The 17,555-nt window shown below is 50.2% G+C and overlaps 1 protein-coding gene across 5 annotated transcripts in view; it reads right to left on the reverse strand.

Annotated features, from left to right (window-relative positions):
* HERC2 (HECT and RLD domain containing E3 ubiquitin protein ligase 2) overlaps positions 1 to 17,555 on the reverse strand; it is a 415,490-nt gene that overhangs the window by 262,184 nt on the left and 135,751 nt on the right. For all 5 annotated transcript variants that reach the window (XM_075336618.1, XM_075336619.1, XM_075336616.1 and 2 more), the window contains exons 31-32: positions 9,194 to 9,327; positions 8,650 to 8,823 (exon numbers count right to left, since the gene is read on the reverse strand). In XM_075336618.1, the coding sequence (XP_075192733.1) occupies positions 8,650 to 8,823; positions 9,194 to 9,327 (308 nt within the window). The remainder of the gene's footprint in view (positions 1 to 8,649; positions 8,824 to 9,193; positions 9,328 to 17,555) is intronic.

Here is a 17,555-nt window from a genome sequence, read left to right on the forward strand (position 1 = left end):
TCAGATCCCAGGGTTCTAGCGGGCGCTTGTAAGGGGGGACTATGTGGCAAACCCCCTGCAGGAACGTGCGTACTTGCGGAAGCCTTGCTAGACGCTTTTGAAAAAATACAGAGAGCGCCGAGACTTGTCCCTTAAGAGAGCCGAGAGACAGCCCCTTTTCCATTCCGGATTGAAGGAAAGACAGAAAAGTGGGCAAGGCAAATGGCCATGGAATAAAACCCTGATCAGAGCACCAGGATAAGAAGATCCTCCACGTCCTGTGGTAGATCTTGGCTGACGTTGGTTTCCTGGCCTGTCTCATAGTGGCAATGACATCTTGAGATAACCCTGAGGACGCTAGGAGCCAGGACTCAATGGCCACACAGTCAGGTTGAGGGCCGCAGAATTCAGATGGAAAAATGGCCCTTGAGACAGCAAGTCTGGTCGGTCTGGTAGTGCCCACGGTTGACCCACCGTGAGATGCCACAGATCCGGGTACCACGACCTCCTTGGCCAGTCTGGGGCGACGAGGAGGGCGCGGCGGCAGTCGGACCTGATCTTGCGTAACACTCTGGGCAGCAGTGCCAGAGGAGGAAAGACATAAGGCAGTTGAAACTGCGACCAATCCTGAACTAAGGCGTATGCCGCCAGAGCTCTGTGATCTTGAGACCGTGCCATGAATTCCGGGACCTTGTTGTTGTGCTGGGACGCCATTAGGTCGACGTCCGGCTTCCCCCAGCGGCAACAGATCTCTTGAAACACGTCCGGGTGAAGAGACCATTCCCCTGCGTCCATGCCCTGGCGACTGAGAAAGTCCGCTTCCCAGTTTTCCACGCCCGGGATGTGTACTGCGGAGATGGTGGAGGCTGTGGCTTCCACCCACAGCAGAATCCGCCGAACTTCCTGGAAGGCTTGCCGACTGCACGTGCCGCCTTGGTGGTTGATGTATGCCACCGCCGTGGCGTTGTCCGACTGAATTCGGACCTGCCTGCCTTCCAGCCACGGCTGGAACGCCTTCAGGGCTAGATACACTGCCCTTATCTCCAGAACATTGATCTGAAGGGAGGACTCTGGCTGAGTCCAGGTACCCTGAGCCCTGTGGTGGAGGAAGACCGCTCCCCACCCTGACAGACTCGCGTCCGTCGTGACCACAGCCCAGGATGGGGGCAGGAAGGATTTCCCCTTCGACAAAGAAGTGGGAAGAAGCCACCACTGAAGGGATGCCTTGGCTGCCCGAGAAAGGGAGACGTTCCTGTCGAGGGACGTCGATTTCCTGTCCCATTTGCAGAGAATGTCCCATTGAAGAGGACGCAGATGAAACTGTGCAAATGGAACTGCCTCCATTGCTGCCACCATCTTCCCTAGGAAGTGCATGAGGCGTCTCAAGGGGTGCGACTGGGCTCGGAGGAGAGATCGCACCCCTGTCTGTAGTGATCGTTGTTTGTCCAGCGGAAGTTTCACTATCGCTGGGAGAGTGTGAAACTCCATCCCGAGATATGTCAGCGATTGTGTCGGTGTCAGTTTTGACTTTGGGAAATTGATGATCCACCCGAACCTCTGGAGTGTCTCCAGAGCAATGTTCAGGCTGTGTTAGCATGCCACCCGAGAGGGGGCCTTGACAAGAAGATCGTCCAAGTAAGGGATCACTGAGTGTCCCTGAGAGTGTAGGACTGCAACCACTGTTGCCATGACCTTGGTGAAGACCCGTGGGGCTGTTGCCAGGCCGAAAGGCAATGCCACGAACTGAAGGTGTTCGTCCCCGATGGCGAAACGCAGGAAGCGCTGATGCTCTGGTGCAATCGGCACGTGGAGATAAGCATCCCTGATGTCTATTGATGCCAGGAAGTCTCCTTGGGACATCGAGGCGATGACGGAGCGGAGAGATTCCATCCGGAATCGTCTGGTTTTCACGTGTTTGTTGAGCAGTTTGAGGTCCAGGACGGGACGGAAAGATCCGTCCTTTTTTGGTACGACAAACAAGTTGGAGTAAAAACCGTGACCCCATTGCTTAAGGGGAACGGGGATAACTACTCCTTCTGCCTTCAGAGAGTTCACCGCCTGCAGAAGAGCATCGGCTCGCTCGGGGGGCGGAGATGTTCTGAAGAAACGAATCGGAGGACGAGAATTGAACTCTATCCTGTAACCGTGAGACAGAATGTCTCTCACCCATCGGTCTTGGACATGTGGGAACCAGGCGTCGCAAAAGCGGGAGAGCCTGCCACCGACCGAGGATGCGGTTTGGGGAGTCCGCAAGTCATGAGGAGGCCGCTTTGGGAGCGGTTCCTCCGGCGGTCTTTTTAGGACGTGCCTTAGACCGCCATGAATCAGAGTTCCTCTGATCCTTTTGAGGCCTGTTGGACGAGGAGAATTGAGACCTGCCTGAGGGCCGAAAGGACCGAAACCTCGATTGTACCTTCCGTTGTTGAGGTCTGTTAGGTTTGGACTGGGGTAAGGACGAGTCCTTACCCTTGGATTGTTTAATGATTTCATCCAATTGCTCGCCAAACAGGCGGTCGCCAGAAAACGGCAAACCGGTTAAAAATTTCTTGGAAGCAGAGTCTGCCTTCCATTCACGTAGCCACATGGCCCTGCGGACTGCCACTGAATTGGCGGATGCTACCGCTGTACGGCTCGCAGAGTCTAGTACCGCATTCATGGCGTAGGACGCAAACGCCGACGCCTGAGAGGTTAATGACACAACCTGCGGAGTCGCGGCTCGTGTGAGTGCATTAATCTCAGACTGACAAGCTGAGATAGCTTGTAGTGCCCATACGGCAGCAAATGCCGGAGCAAAGGACGCGCCGATAGCCTCATAGATGGATTTCATCAGGAGCTCTATCTGCCTGTCGGTGGCATCCTTTAGTGATGCACCATCTGCCACTGCAACTATGGATCTGGCCGCCAGTCTAGAGACTGGAGGATCCACCTTGGGACACTGGGCCCAACCCTTGACTACGTCAGGGGGGAAGGGATAACGTGTGTCATGAAGTCGCTTAGTAAAGCGCTTATCCGGAAAAGCTCGGTGCTTCTGGACTGCGTCTTTGAAGTCGGAGTGATCAAGAAACGCACTCCGTGTACGTTTGGGAAACCTAAAATGAAATTTCTCCTGCTGAGAAGCTGACTCCTCAATCGGAAGGGGTGGAGGAGAAAGATCTAACACCTGATTGATTGACGCTATAAGGTCGTTTACTATGGCGTCCCCTTCAGGCGTATTAAGGTTGAGCGCGGCGTCAGGATCAGAGTCCTGATCTGCCGCATCTGCTTCATCCTCCAGAGAGCCCTCATGCTGAGACCCTGAACAGTGTGATGAAGTCGAGGGACGCTCCCAGCGAGCCCGCTTCGTCGGTCTGGGACTGCGGTCCGTGTCGGAGTCCTCCCCTTGGGACTTATGAGTTGACCCAGGAGCTCTTTGCTGCTCCGACCGAGGGGGGCATGGGGGCAATGAATCAACAGTGCCCGGGGCCTGTGTTACAGGTCTGGACTGCAAAGCTTCCAGTATCTTAGCAGACCATCTATCCATAGACTCAGAAAGTTTGTCAGCAAATACTGCAAACTCTGTCCCTGTCACCTGGACAGTGGGGGCCGGAGGTTCCACCTGGGCCGGGGGTCCCACCAGTGGCTGAGACTCCGGCTGAGTGAGTGTCACAGGGGCCGAGCATTGCACACAATGAGGGTAGGTGGAATCTGCAGGAAGCATTGCCGCACATGAGGTACAGGTTGCAAAGTAAGCCTGTGCTTTGGTACCCTTGCTTTTTGCAGACGACATGCTGTTTCTCCTCTTAGAATAATCAGTGAGGGTATATAGCCAAACGCTAACAGTGAGGCCGTACAGAGTAAATGTATACACTATAAGCATATAAATATACAATTCGGCACCCAGGGGGACCAGCACCTAGTAACAGGTGCGGCTTACCGACCGCTCCCAGCGGTTGTGTGACCACCAGATCCCTGCCTGGGCCTCCCAGAGCTGTGGAGCTCAGTTGTCTCCCCTCTGATGTTCTCCAGCGTCTTGTAGCAATGGCTGCCGGCATTCAGAGAGGAGGAGGGGGCCGTGGGCGTGCCTGTAAAAGTGCGGGAATCTGGTGCCCCACGGTGCTCAGTGAAGGGGGAGGAGGATACAGAGTATGCTCCTGCCCTCAGCGCTGACGTCCAGTGCAGCGTCCCGCCCTTACCCCTGACTGGCAGGCTCGGGGGCGGGAATATGCGGCACTAGGCCGCAAAAGCCGGGGACTAAAGTTATAAGCGCGGCCGGCAAACAAGCGCGGCCAGCGCGGTAGTCCCGGCGCACTAACACACCCAGCAGCTGCTGCAGTGTCCATTACCCAGGCGCACTATGCGCCGTCCCCAAGGGGACACAGAGTACCTCAGAGTCGCAGGGCCTTGTCCCTGATGATACCCGGCTCCTGTCCAGCAGATTCCCCCAGGGGCTGCGGAGGGAGCGCGGTCCCAGCGCCTGGTGACCGGTCAGGATCCCACTTCACCCAGAGCTCCTAAGGGATGGGGAAGGAAAACAGCATGTGGCTCCTGCCTATGTACCCACAATGGGTACCTCAACCTTAACAGCACCGCCGACCAGAGTGGGGTGAGAAGGGAGCATGCTGGGGGCCCTGTATGGGCCCACTTTTCTTCCATCCGATATAGTCAGCAGCTGCTGCTGACTAAAATGTGGAGCTTGCGTGGATGTGTGCCTCCTTCCACAAAGCAATAAAAACTGAGGAGCCCGTGATGCACGGGAGGGTGTATAGGCAGAGGGGAGGGGTTTACACTTTTAAGTGTAATGCTTTGTGTGACCTCCGGAGGCATAAGCTATACACCCAATTGTCTGGGTCTCCCAATGGAGCGACAAAGAAAAGGCATTTTTCCTGGCAGCAAATTTTATTGATTCTGCAGATGCGTTGGCCATAAACTCTGTTGCCATTTCAAGTAACAGAAGTGAATGCAAAATGGCGTCTTCTCTCAACATTTTAATTTTCATGTAGTTCTTCAAGTCGTCAAGGTGGCCGCTATATTTGCCCTAATTATTGGTGCTGAGGCAGCCTATCCATAGGATCTCTAAGGCTAGAGTAATCCTCGAATGGAATGGAGGTGTTAACCAGTCTGGCCACGGAGATATTAATTTGTGGGACTTCTTCCCACATCATCTGGCTCAAATGGGAGGCAGACTGAAATCTCTTAGTAGAACCAATTTATTTTCAGCATCCTTCCATTCCTCCATATTCATGGCACGGACGTGATTGTTATGGAAAAATCCCAATTACTCTGGGTTCCGAGTCCCCCAAACATTTCATCCTGAATAGTGAGTGATTTTTCTGCCTCCTCCACCTTCTTGGCGTTTCTGACACCTTTCAATAGCTCGTCCATATCCAGTAACGAAAAGTAGTATTTATTGCCTTCTTCTGGGAAAACTATCGCCACCTCTTCTTCCTCATCCTGATCCGAATCCAATGAGTGATCCTCCTCTTCTGAGATCAATTATAACACCCCTCTTGGTTTATGCTGAAAGCCAGACTGTGACGCTTAGGCTATGTGCGCACGTGTGCGTAATTCATGCAGTTACGCTGTGCTTTGTAGCGCAGCGTAACTGCATGCGTCCTGCGTCCCCTGCACAATCTATGGAGATTGTGCAGGGGCCGTGCGCACGTGGCATATTACAACGCAGCGCTTCGGCTGCTGCCCGAATCGCTGCGTTCTAAGAAGTGACATGTGACTTCTTCTCTGCGCTTTGCCTGCAGCCCCTGCTCTGTCTATGGCAGGAGCTGCAGGCAGAGCGCACGTTCTCGCCGGCACCATGCGCTTCAGAACACAGCTTTTTCAGCTGCGCTCTGAAGCGCATTTTTTCGGTGCGGTGCAGAGCGCACACGTGCGCACATAGCCTTAGGGGTAGAACTAGGCTGGACTCTTTGGCTTGCACCTCCTCTTTAAACACAGACCGCATGTCTGCTAGGAAGGAAGATTGCTCAGTCATTCCTGACAATTTTAAAAGATACAAACCCCACAGAGCAGTTTTTGATACACGTCCGGTAATTTGCTGTTTTAGATAGCAAATGTTTTAGTTTTCCCCGCAATTCTTCTGTTTCTTTTTTCACAGTCGCACCAGACCCTGCAGCAAAATGCCTTAAATATATAAGAGGGCACTCATAGCCCAGTTCCTACATCTTTAACAGGAAAGCCTTAAAAGGAGTTGTCCAACAAACTCCAAAAAAATCTTTAAGCTAATCTGTGCTGTATTGTTATATAAAACATCCCTACATTACTTTTTTTTTGTCTTCTAACTTCTGTTCCTATTGAATTATCCCTTATTCTCTGCAGCTCTTTGATTACATGCAGCTCAACCAAACATGACATCTTCCTATGCCAAACCTCACAGTCAGAGCTGGCACCACCCAGCATTGGCTGTCAGTATCTTGCCCCAGCACCTGACAGATAAATGAATACTAATGTAATGCAGACTATATATATCCCCCAATGTGAGTCTATAGGATATATACACACATACATATACCCACCCACCCACACCTAGAGTTATATAATATATATAATCCCCTCTCATGGAGTCTGTCTCCTCTGCCCCCCCCAGCACCCTCCTCCCCCCGACTGTCTCACACCCGTGCAGTCTTCTCTCACCCTGCACTCTGTTCTCTGCCCCCCCCCCCGCCCTCACCCATGCTTTATCTTCTCCTCCGTGCTGTGAGTGCAGCCTGCTTACAGCTAGGTGATGCAGAGCTCAGTGCTGTTGTTCGCTGATGTCAGGTAATGTCCCTGCTCTCTGCTCCTGGCTGTATTCAAAAGCCAGGAGCGCCGGAGACAGTGTGAGGAGAGAGAGACAGCGCACAGGGGAGGGCGTACACAGTTACTGGGCCCCATACATCACAACGAGCTGTAGCAAACAGCGCTGACAGTGTCCTAGACAGAGAGCGCAACCCTGTTTGTTCAGGACCCGGGCACATGCATGGCACAGATTGCAGCGCACAGGGAGTGGGGAAAGAGAGCGGGGAAAGATGAGAGGGGCGGGAGCTCATCGCACTGTGCCTGGTCGTCTGTAGGGCGGCAACATAATGTCAGCTGTGATGCCCGTCAACAAGGTCCAGCCCCTGTTGACGTATCATCACAGAAAGAAGCAAAATCACAGTAGGAGCGGTCACATGACCGCTCTGAGCCTGGGGAGAGAGGCTGACAGCAGGGCAGGTAGGTAGTTGCTATCTACTTACCTGCCCCAATGTAGTCCAATAGTGAAATAACAAAAACTCAGTAAAATAAGCTGGATAACCCCTTTAATTCTTAGGAAACTCACATGGACAAGGGGCAGATCTGATGACAACATTACTTTGTTCATCCTTGATGCCCAGACTGCTCCTGGCCATGTACCTGCTTCATGGGGCCCATGGTGGAATGCATGTCACCCCATAGATCAAGTCCTTCAGCATCGAAAGTGCGTTCCAGGCTCTGAGACACACACACACTACATAATACCTGAAGTCCTGCTGCAGCCATGTGCAGGGAAATGACAGCCCTCTGCAGAGGGAAGCGGCTAAAAATCGGGAGCTCCACCCCGCTCAACTGTCCCTGGCTGAGGGACTGCTCTTCAAGAGGTGTCGACCCTGGGTCTCTTGACAGAAGGAAGGAATGGGATGGATCTCCTCGATCCCCATGGGTAATCCATACAGGTAATTTTCACGGCTAAGTGCAGCACTTGTGTCTGTCCTCCATAAAGGCAGGAGAAATACTGAGCATTAGGGAGGTGGGAGGGGCCTTTTAAACACTTGTGCATTTTCCGTTCCTAAAGAGAATATGAGGGACAACCTCCTGATGTGCTGTCATGAGGGACATCCTGGGAATTGTGCTTTGGGGTTTTTTTTTGTTCATTATTTGCATATCAGGAACATGTCTATTAATCACTGTGACTTACATAATTCCATAACGTATCCTTTTTGGAGTTTCAAAATACACTCCTCAACATTCAAAGTTATATGGACTGTGGTTATTAGAGAAGCTCTTCCATCAAAATCTTTATTCTCTTAACATACTGCAATCATCATATTATATAGCGCGGTGTACTTAAAATTGCTCATTTTGACTTTTTACATGGTCTACTCTTTTTAGAAATAGTAAGTAACTTTTCCCAGTATGAGTCATCATCCTCTTCAACTCCTGACCCAACTGCTCCCCTCCAACATTAACTTTTGCCGTGAGGAGTCGTGCAGGTAAGAGACTTCCAGTTTCTACATAGTTTAAAAGGATTCAGCTAGTCATGTTTTTAATCATGTGATGTCATAGAACTAATGGAAAAAAGAAGAATTAACTGGGTACAAAGGCAAAATCAGCTATTTTAAGTACACAGTACTATTTAATATCATGACTGCAATATATTGAGGATACAAATTTTGATAGGAGTGCTTCAAATAGTGTCAAATCACGTGGATAAGTGTTTGTAAAATTTGTACATTGATCTTATAACATGCAGTGGACTTTCTGCTGCCTATCTGACCCTTAAAGATGTTTCTATACAATGTCACTGAGCAATGTTCAACACATGTAATGCCATTTTATCTCTAAACTATGTAAACAGAAGTGAAAACGTGTAGAATTCATTGGCAACCAGGTTACGTTTAAAATAAAATATAGAAGAAAATAAATATACACAGATCGGAGCCTTGCGGCATAACACTTCACCTGTTTTAGAAGACATTTCCTCATTTTTTCAACATCAACAGGCTCCTCCTTTAATGCAAACTCCATGACGGTGCTCAGCAAAGCAGACTGTGGGTATGTACCATGAAAGCTGTGTTTCAGCCACTTATATTTATGGACTCCAGTAACAGAGCTCAAAATCGGCTGCCATTTATCCTAAAAAAGAATAAATAAATAAATAAATAAAATAATAATTTAACACAAGCATTAGTTCAGCAAATATTTAATGCTGAAAACAACATTGGTTATAACCAATCTGCTCTGGTACTACCAGATTGTTGCAAGAGAAAATTATTTAAAAAAAAATTACATTAAATCTTAAAATTAAAATTAAGTCTCATTTACAAAATAGGCTCAATGTTATATTTATTGCAAATTAAATAATGATATCAATATGACAATGTGGTTGGATTCTTACTTATATTTAAAGTATATAGTTCAAGAAATATACCTTAATACCACATATACATAAACTGAACAGAAGCATTGAGAAATCCCAGACGAGATGCACCTGCTGTATACACACCTTAGGTGACTTAACTGATGGGGGCTTCTTGTCCAGAGACAAAGGACTAGATGGTACAAAGGACTCTTCTTGATCCCCTTCTTCGTTACCAATTTTTGTATCATCTGCATCAGCAGATTCAGATTTTTTGGGTACTAGGGAAGACAATTTTTATGACCATGAGCATTGATTGTAAAATATCTAGAAAATTATACACTTCAAAACTTATATATATCCATACACACACGCATACCATTGAATGTATTTGGAATATACAGTATATCACAAGAATGTCAATATATTGTGAGGCCATTATTACTTTCAAGCACTGCCTTAACTCTTTTTGGCACGGAGTTCACTAGAGCTTCACAAGAGCAACTGAAATCTTTTTCCGATCCTCCATGACGACATTACGGAGCTGTTGGATGTTAGAGACTTGGCGCTCCTCCACCTTCCGTTTGAGGATGCCCCACCGGTGCTCAATAGGGTTTAGGTTTGGAGACCTGCATGGCTAGTCCAGCACCTTTACCCTCCTATCTTGGAACGGTGTTTGGGGTCATTGTGTTTTAATACTGCCCTGCGGCACTGTTTCCGAAGGAAGGGGATTATGCTCTGCTTCAGTATGTCACAGTACATGTTGGCATTCATGGTTCACTCAGTGAACTGAAGCTCCCACAGCCGGCAGCACTCATGCAGCCCCAAATCATGATACTCCTGTCACCATAAAACCAGAGAATAGGGAGTATGACATGCAAAGAATGTTATTAAGTGATAAAATTGTAATTTTAATGAGTCAAAAATGAGAAGGAAAATTTCCTATAAATATTACAAAACAAAAATAAAGGCTGGTCTTTGGTCCCGGCAATCTGCACACGCACCACACTTGCAGTTTGATGAACTTGCAACAGCGGTATACGCAGGCGCCGCATACACGGCTGTTCCTACTGATGACAACGATGAAAACATATAAAGCTCCTAACCATCAGACAGCACAGATATCCCCCCTGAGGAAGCAGTTTACACTCAATGGCATGTTTGTAAGAAAGCAAAACGTATGTTGGGGTTTTGACATTTGGGGAGAGGTGGTTATCTTGATGCGCTCTCTAAGTAGCCTTGGGCATAGATTCTTATAGATGCACTGGCACTTTACTAGTATAAATAGAAGTATGTTTAACCCTCCGTCACATACAATAGGCATCACAGGCACATCTCTTACTTTCATTTCTCCTTCCTCACCAGATTGTGAGGAAATCCCCTCCCTCCAGGTAGTCTCATGTCTCTAGCAGCTCTGTGAAACCTCATACCACAGTTGGATTGCAGAGCTTCAGGAGGACAGATATAACTGCGCTAATCTCTCAGGCTCATTGTATGTGAACACGTCACGCTCAATAAGGTTGGTATTTTATGTTTTTATTCATCACATGCTCTGCAAGTGTAAGTTTTCTGGGGAAACTTCAACATCTAATTCTGATTGAATATGTGTTTAATAGTACTTAAGGTACCTTAAAATTAAGTTTGTTTCCATAAATTTTCTTTGTAGAGTTTTTTGACAGAGTCAAACTGGGGACTATTTGGCGGGAGTTTTGAAATGTTTGTATTTCAGAGTTATTAGTTTTATGTTAAGTAAATGGGTTTTTTTAGCACCTGATTATGTGTAGTCTCTTTTATTACATCCCTATGAAGGTCACTGATCACTTTTAGAGCACTGAAATTGCAAACATTAGATATTATAGGTATTTTTCTAGCCTGCGCCTGACAGTCACATTGTATGTGAACTCGTTAGAACCAATATTGTATGTGACAGAGGGTTAATCACTATTATTCTACCATCATTTTCAAATTGTACAATATTGAAAACTCAATTTGCCTTAACTATGGACTATATATAATCACTGTCCTTTATCTTTGTTTACTAATATTTACAGTACATCTTCCTTGTCATTTTTGCATATCATACTCCCTGTTCTGTTTTTTTGGTAATTAATATGGAGTTTATGCATATATCCTATTGGCCCATTTAATCATGTGTCCATTTGGATTAAATAAAATGGTAATTGTGGAATTTTGGTTATCTCCCACCACCATGCTGTCTGTAGGCAGGACACACTTTCCTTTGTACTCCTCACCTGGTTGCCGCCACACATGCTTGACACTATATGGACCAAATAAAAAGAGAATTTTGTTTACTTACCGTAAATTCTTTTTCTTATAGTTCCGTATTGGGAGACCCAGACATTGGGTGTATAGCTTCTGCCTCCGGAGGACACACAAAGTACTACACTAAAAAGTGTAGCTCCTCCCTCTGAGCCTATACACCCCCTGGAGAACCAGATCTAGCCAGTTTAGTGCAAAAGCTGAAGGAGAATAGCCACCCACAAGTAAAAACAGAGCAAGAACCGGAACAACCGGAGACTCTGTCCACGACAACAGCCGGTGATAACACGCGGAACAAGAAACTGCCAACAGGCAACAGGGAGGGTGCTGGGTCTCCCAATACGGAACTATAAAAAAAAGAATTTACGGTAAGTAAACAAAATTCTCTTTTTCTTTATCGTTCCTATGGGAGACCCAGACATTGGGACGTCTCAAAGCAGTCCATGGGTGGGAATAAACAGAAAACTGGGAAGTAGGCAGAGCCTAACTTCACAAATGGGCGACAGCCGCCTGAAGGATGCGTCTGCCCAAGCTCGCATCTGCCGAAGCATGAGCATGCACTTGGTAGTGCTTTGAAAAGGTATGCAGGCTAGTCCAAGTGGCAGCCAGACAGACTTGCTGAGCCGTAGCCTGGTGCCTGAAAGCCCAAGAGGCACCGACAGCTCTGGTCGAGTGTGCCTTGATCCCCGGCGGGGAAGGCACCGGAGAACACTGGTAGGCATCCGAAATGGTCGACCTAATCCAATGGGCTAAGGTCGGCTTAGAAGCAGAGAGGCCCTTACGCCGACCTGTAGTTAGCACAAAAAGAGAGGTGCACTGCCTAAGAGCAGCGGTGCGAGACACATAGATCCGGAGCGCCCGCACCAGATCCAGAGTATGCAACGCTTTTTCAAAGCGATGAACAGGAGCCGGACAAAAGGAAGGCAGGGTAATGTCCTGGTTAAGATGGAAAGGAGAAACCACCTTAGGGAGAAAGTCCGGAGTCGGACGGAGAACCACCTTGTCTTGATGAAAAACCAAAAAAGGTGACTCCGAAGAGAGCGCAGCCAAATCAGAGACTCTCCTGAGGGAAGTTATGGCCACTAGAAAGACCACTTTCTGTGAAAGACGAAACAAAGAAACCTCCCTAAGAGGCTCAAAGGGGGGTTTCTGCAAGGCCGTGAGGACCAAATTGAGGTCCCAGGGATCCAAGGGCCGCCGGTAAGGCGGAATGATGTGAGACGCGCCCTGCATGAAGGTGCGGACCTGAGCCAGCCGGGCGATACGCCGCTGGAACAGCACTGACAGAGCCGAGACTTGTGCCTTGAGAGAATTGAGGGACAGTCCTAGCTGCAGACCGAACTGTAGAAAGGACAGAAGGGTCGGCAAGGAAAAAGGCCAAGGAGCATGGCCGGAAGAGCGACACCAGGACAGGAAAATTTTCCAAGTCCTTTGATAGATTTTGGCCGAGGAAGACTTACGGGCCCGAGTCATAGTGGAAATGACTTCAGGAGGAATACCAGAAGCCGTCAAGATCCAGGACTCAAGAGCCACGCCGTCAATCTGAGAGCCGCAGAATTCTGGCGGAAAAACGGACCTTGTGAGAGAAGGTCTGGACGGTCCGGAAGATGCCACGGCACCTCTACGGACAGATGGAGCAGGTCTGGGTACCAAGCTCGCCTGGGCCAGTCCGGAGCAATGAGGATGACTCGACGGCCCTCCATTCTGATCTTGCGCAGAACTCTGGGCAAGAGAGCTAGAGGGGGAAACACGTAGGACAGACGAAACTGGGACCAGTCTTGAACCAGAGCGTCCGCTGCAAAGGCCTGAGGATCGTGGGAGCGAGCCACGTAAATCGGAACCTTGTTGTTGTGACGTGATGCCATTAGGTCCACGTCCGGAGTGCCCCACTTGCGGCAGATTGACTGAAACACTGCCGGATGCAGGGACCACTCGCCGCTGTCCACGGTTTGACGGCTGAGATAATCTGCCTCCCAGTTTTCCACGCCTGGGATGTGGACTGCGGATATGGTGGACTTGGAGTCCTCCGTCCATTGAAGGATACGTTGTACCTCCAACATTGTCAGGCGGCTGCGTGTCCCGCCTTGGTGATTGATGTAGGCAACAGCTGTCGCGTTGTCTGACTGGACTCGGATGTGCTTGCCCGCCAATAGGTGGTGAAAAGCTAGGGGAGCCAGAAGCACGGCTCTGGTTTTCAGCACATTGATCGAGAGGGCTGACTCGGACGGAGTCCAAGTGCCCTGTGCTCGGTGGTGGAGACATACTGCTCCCCAGCCAGATAGACTGGCATCCGTGGTGCGGACCACCCAGGACGGAGCCAGGAAGGAGCGTCCCTGAGACAGAGAGAGGGGCCGAAGCCACCACTGAAGAGAGCTCCTGGACTGTGGCGACAGAGCCACTAACCTGTGCAAGGAGGAAGGCCGCTTGTCCCAACAGCGGAGAATGTCCAGCTGCAGAGGACGCAGATGGAACTGGGCAAAGGGAACAGCCTCCATTGACGCCACCATCTGACCCAGCAAATGCATCAGGTGCCTGATGGAATAACGGCGGGGCCTCAGCAGAGAGTGCACCGCCAGTTGGAGGGACTGCTGTTTGATTAAGGGCAACTTCACAAGTGCCGGCAGAGTCTCGAACTGCATCCCTAGGTACGTGAGCCTCTGGGTCGGAGTCAGAGTGGATTTGGGCAGATTGACCAGCCACCTGAATTGGGCTAGAGTGGCGAGAGTGAGCGAGATACTCCGCTGACAGTCTGCGCTGGATGAAGCCTTGACTAGAAGGTCGTCCAGGTAAGGAATCACTGCCAACCCCTGGAGGTGCAGAACCGCAATCACTGCTGCCATGACCTTGGTGAATACCCGAGGGGCCGTGGCTAACCCGAAGGGGAGAGCCACGAATTGGAAATGTTCCTCTCCGATTGCAAAACGTAGCCAACGCTGGTGAGAAACTGCAATTGGTACATGCAGATAGGCATCTCTGATGTCGATGGATGCCAGGAAATCCCCTTGGGTCATTGAGGCAATGACTGACCGCAGAGATTCCATGCGAAAATGCCGCACCTGAACATGCTTGTTGAGAAGCTTGAGATCCAGGATGGGCCGGAAGGAACCGTCCTTTTTGGGGACTAGGAAGAGATTTGAGTAGAAACCTCTGAACCGTTCCCGGGCGGGAACCGGTACAATTACTCCGTTGGCCTGCAAGGATGCCACGGCCTGAGAGAAGGCGGCGGCCTTGGAACAGGGGGGAGTTGACAGAAAAAATCTGTTTGGCGGGCTGGAAGAGAATTCTATCCTGTAGCCGTGGGAGATGACATCCCGCACCCACTGATCGGAGACGTGTTGAAACCACGCGTCGCCAAAGTGGGAGAGCCTGCCACCGACTAAGGACGGTGCTGGCGCGGACAGATAGTCAAGAGGAGGCTGCCTTAGTGGCAGCAGCTCCTGCGGTCTTCTGTGGACGCGCCTTTGTGCGCCAGTTGGATTTTTGGTCCTTGGCTGAGTTAGTGGACGAGGCCGAGGGCTTAGAGGACGACCAGTTGGAGGAACAAAAGGAACGAAACCTCGACTGGTTCCTACCCTGGACAGATTTCCTGGTTTTGGTTTGTGGCATGGAAGTACTCTTCCCGCCACTAGCTTCCTTAATAATTTCATCCAGTTGTTCACCGAATAGCCTGGACCCAGCAAAAGGGAGCCCAGCAAGGTACTTCTTTGAAGAAGCATCTGCCTTTCATTCTCGAAGCCACAAGATCCTGCGGATAGCGAGGGAATTAGCCGAAGCCACCGCAGTGCAGTGAGAAGCCTCCAGCATGGCAGACATGGCATAGGATGAAAAAGCTGAAGCTTGGGAAGTTAAGGCAACCATTTCGGGCATAGATTCCCTGGCGAGGGAATGCATCTCCTCTAGAGAAGCAGAGATGGCTTTGAGAGCCCACACTGCTGCAAAAGATGGGGAGAACGAGGCCCCTGCCGCCTCATATACAGATTTGGCCAGAAGGTCGACCTGGCGGTCAGTGGAATCCTTAAGGGAGGTGCCATCAGCCACCGACACAACGGTCCGGGCTGAGAGTCTAGACACCGGGGGGTCTACCTTTGGTGAATGAGCCCACTCCTTGACCACCTCAGGTGGAAATGGAAACCGGTCATCAGAACTACGCTTTGGGAAGCGTTTGTCAGGACAGGCCCTAGGCTTGGTCACAGCGGCCTGAAAACTAGAGTGGTTAAAGAACACACTCTTTGTCCTCTTAGGCGAGGTAAACTGGTGCTTTTCTGCCAGAGAGGGTTGCTCCTCTGATACTGGCGGATTGAGGTCCAGTACGGAATTAATGGACGCAATCAAATCACTAACATCTGAGTCACTTTCGGACAGATCAATGGGGCACATGGAGGTAGCCTCCGAGCCCGCTGTAAAGGCATCCTCCTCGTCCCGCGAGTCAGCTTCTGAAACAGAGCCGCGGGACAAGGAAGGGGAGGGAGCCCTACGTCTCCTCTTAGGAGGACGGGGTCTGTGACCAGATGAAGAATCCTCTGTGAGCTCCGCTGAGAGAGCCCTAGCAGCAGAGGCACCCTGTGAAGGGGGTTGATGCATGTTCAGCAAAGTCCGGGACAGCTGTCCCATGGAGTCGGCAAAGGACTGGGTGATTGACCTAGATAGGGATTCTACCCAAGCCGGGGGTTCAGCCACAGGAGCCGGAGCAGCCGGAGAGACCACTGTGGGTGCGATTCCAGGCTGAGGCATTGTCAGGTTAGAGCAGGCATCACAATGTGGATATGTGCTCGGCTCAGGCAGTATGAGCTTACATGCAGTGCATACTGAATATAGCTTTGGAGCCTTGCTCCTCGTGTGAGACATGCTGCTGAAGGGGGGGCTCTGCCAGAGTGACCCCCAGAGAGTATATACAGAGGCCCACAACCAGAGGTTGTGGCTTACCAGACCGCTGGAGCGGTGTTGTGTTCCCTCCAGATCCCAAAGCCCGGACCCCCAAGCACCTCAGCAGGGATGCTGCAGCCAGTGCTGATCGCAGAGAAAACGCTGATAAAATGGCGCCGGAGCGAGGAGAGGGGGCGGGGCCAACTCTGAGAGCGGGATCTGGAGGGCCAAAGAGACTTACAGGGGAGTAGACATGTACCCAGTGAGGAGTGTCTCTCCCCTGTGTAGAACGGCCGCTGGGCGGAGCCGCACTGTCCCTCTGCATGAATGACATGCGAGGGCAGTGAAACCGAAAGTAGGCCTCCGGCGAAGCCGGGGCCTAAATTTGAGCGGTGCGGCCGGCGCGCAGGCACCATCGGCGCGGTTCTCAGGCGACAGCCAGAGAACCGGCCGGAAATGTCAGAAAACTCACTCAGCACACTCTCCCACCATAATAAAGTACAGGGACCCCCAGAATATAAACGTCTCAGGTACTTAGCTTGCTGAGACGCAGGGTTCCAAGTCCCTGGGGATGAGTGCTCCGTCCAGCATGATCCTGAAGGGCTGCGTATGGAGACCGGTCTCCTGCAAAGCATGGAGAACTGTGCTGGCTCCCACTTCAAGCCAGAGCCCGAGGGATGGTGAAGGAGCGCGGCATGTAAGGCTCCAGCCTTGGAATCAACCTTAACAGCACCGCCGACACAGTGGGGTGAGAAGGGACATGCCGGGGGTACAGACTTGGACCCGCTTTTCTTCAAACTCTTTCCAAAAATGAAAAATCAGATGAGAATGCATGTGTGGATGTATACCTCCTGAACACAAAGCAATGAACTGGCTAGATCTGGTTCTCCAGGGGGTGTATAGGCTCAGAGGGAGGAGCTACACTTTTTAGTGTAGTACTTTGTGTGTCCTCCGGAGGCAGAAGCTATACACCCAATGTCTGGGTCTCCCATACGAACGATAAAGAAATTTACTTTGGTCGCATCAGACATGATTCCAATAATCCATGTCCTTAGTCTCCTTGTCTTCAAGAAACTGTTGGCTTTCTTGTGCATCATCTCTAAAAAGAGGCTTCCTTTGGGACGACGGCCATGCAGACCAATTAGATGCAGTGTGCGTTTATGGCCCGAGCATGGACACGCTCACCTCCCGACCCCTTTATTCTCTGCAGTAATGCTGGCAGCGCTCATACCTCTATTTTGAAAAAACAACCTCTGGATATGACAATGAGCACATGAACGCAATTTCTTTGGTCGGCCACGGCATGGATTGTTCTGAGTGGAAGCGATCTTGTTAAACCACTGTGTGGTCTTGGTCACAATGCTGC

Source organism: Anomaloglossus baeobatrachus, chromosome 2 (assembly GCF_048569485.1).
Source record: "Anomaloglossus baeobatrachus isolate aAnoBae1 chromosome 2, aAnoBae1.hap1, whole genome shotgun sequence".
NCBI lineage: Eukaryota > Metazoa > Chordata > Amphibia > Anura > Aromobatidae > Anomaloglossus > Anomaloglossus baeobatrachus.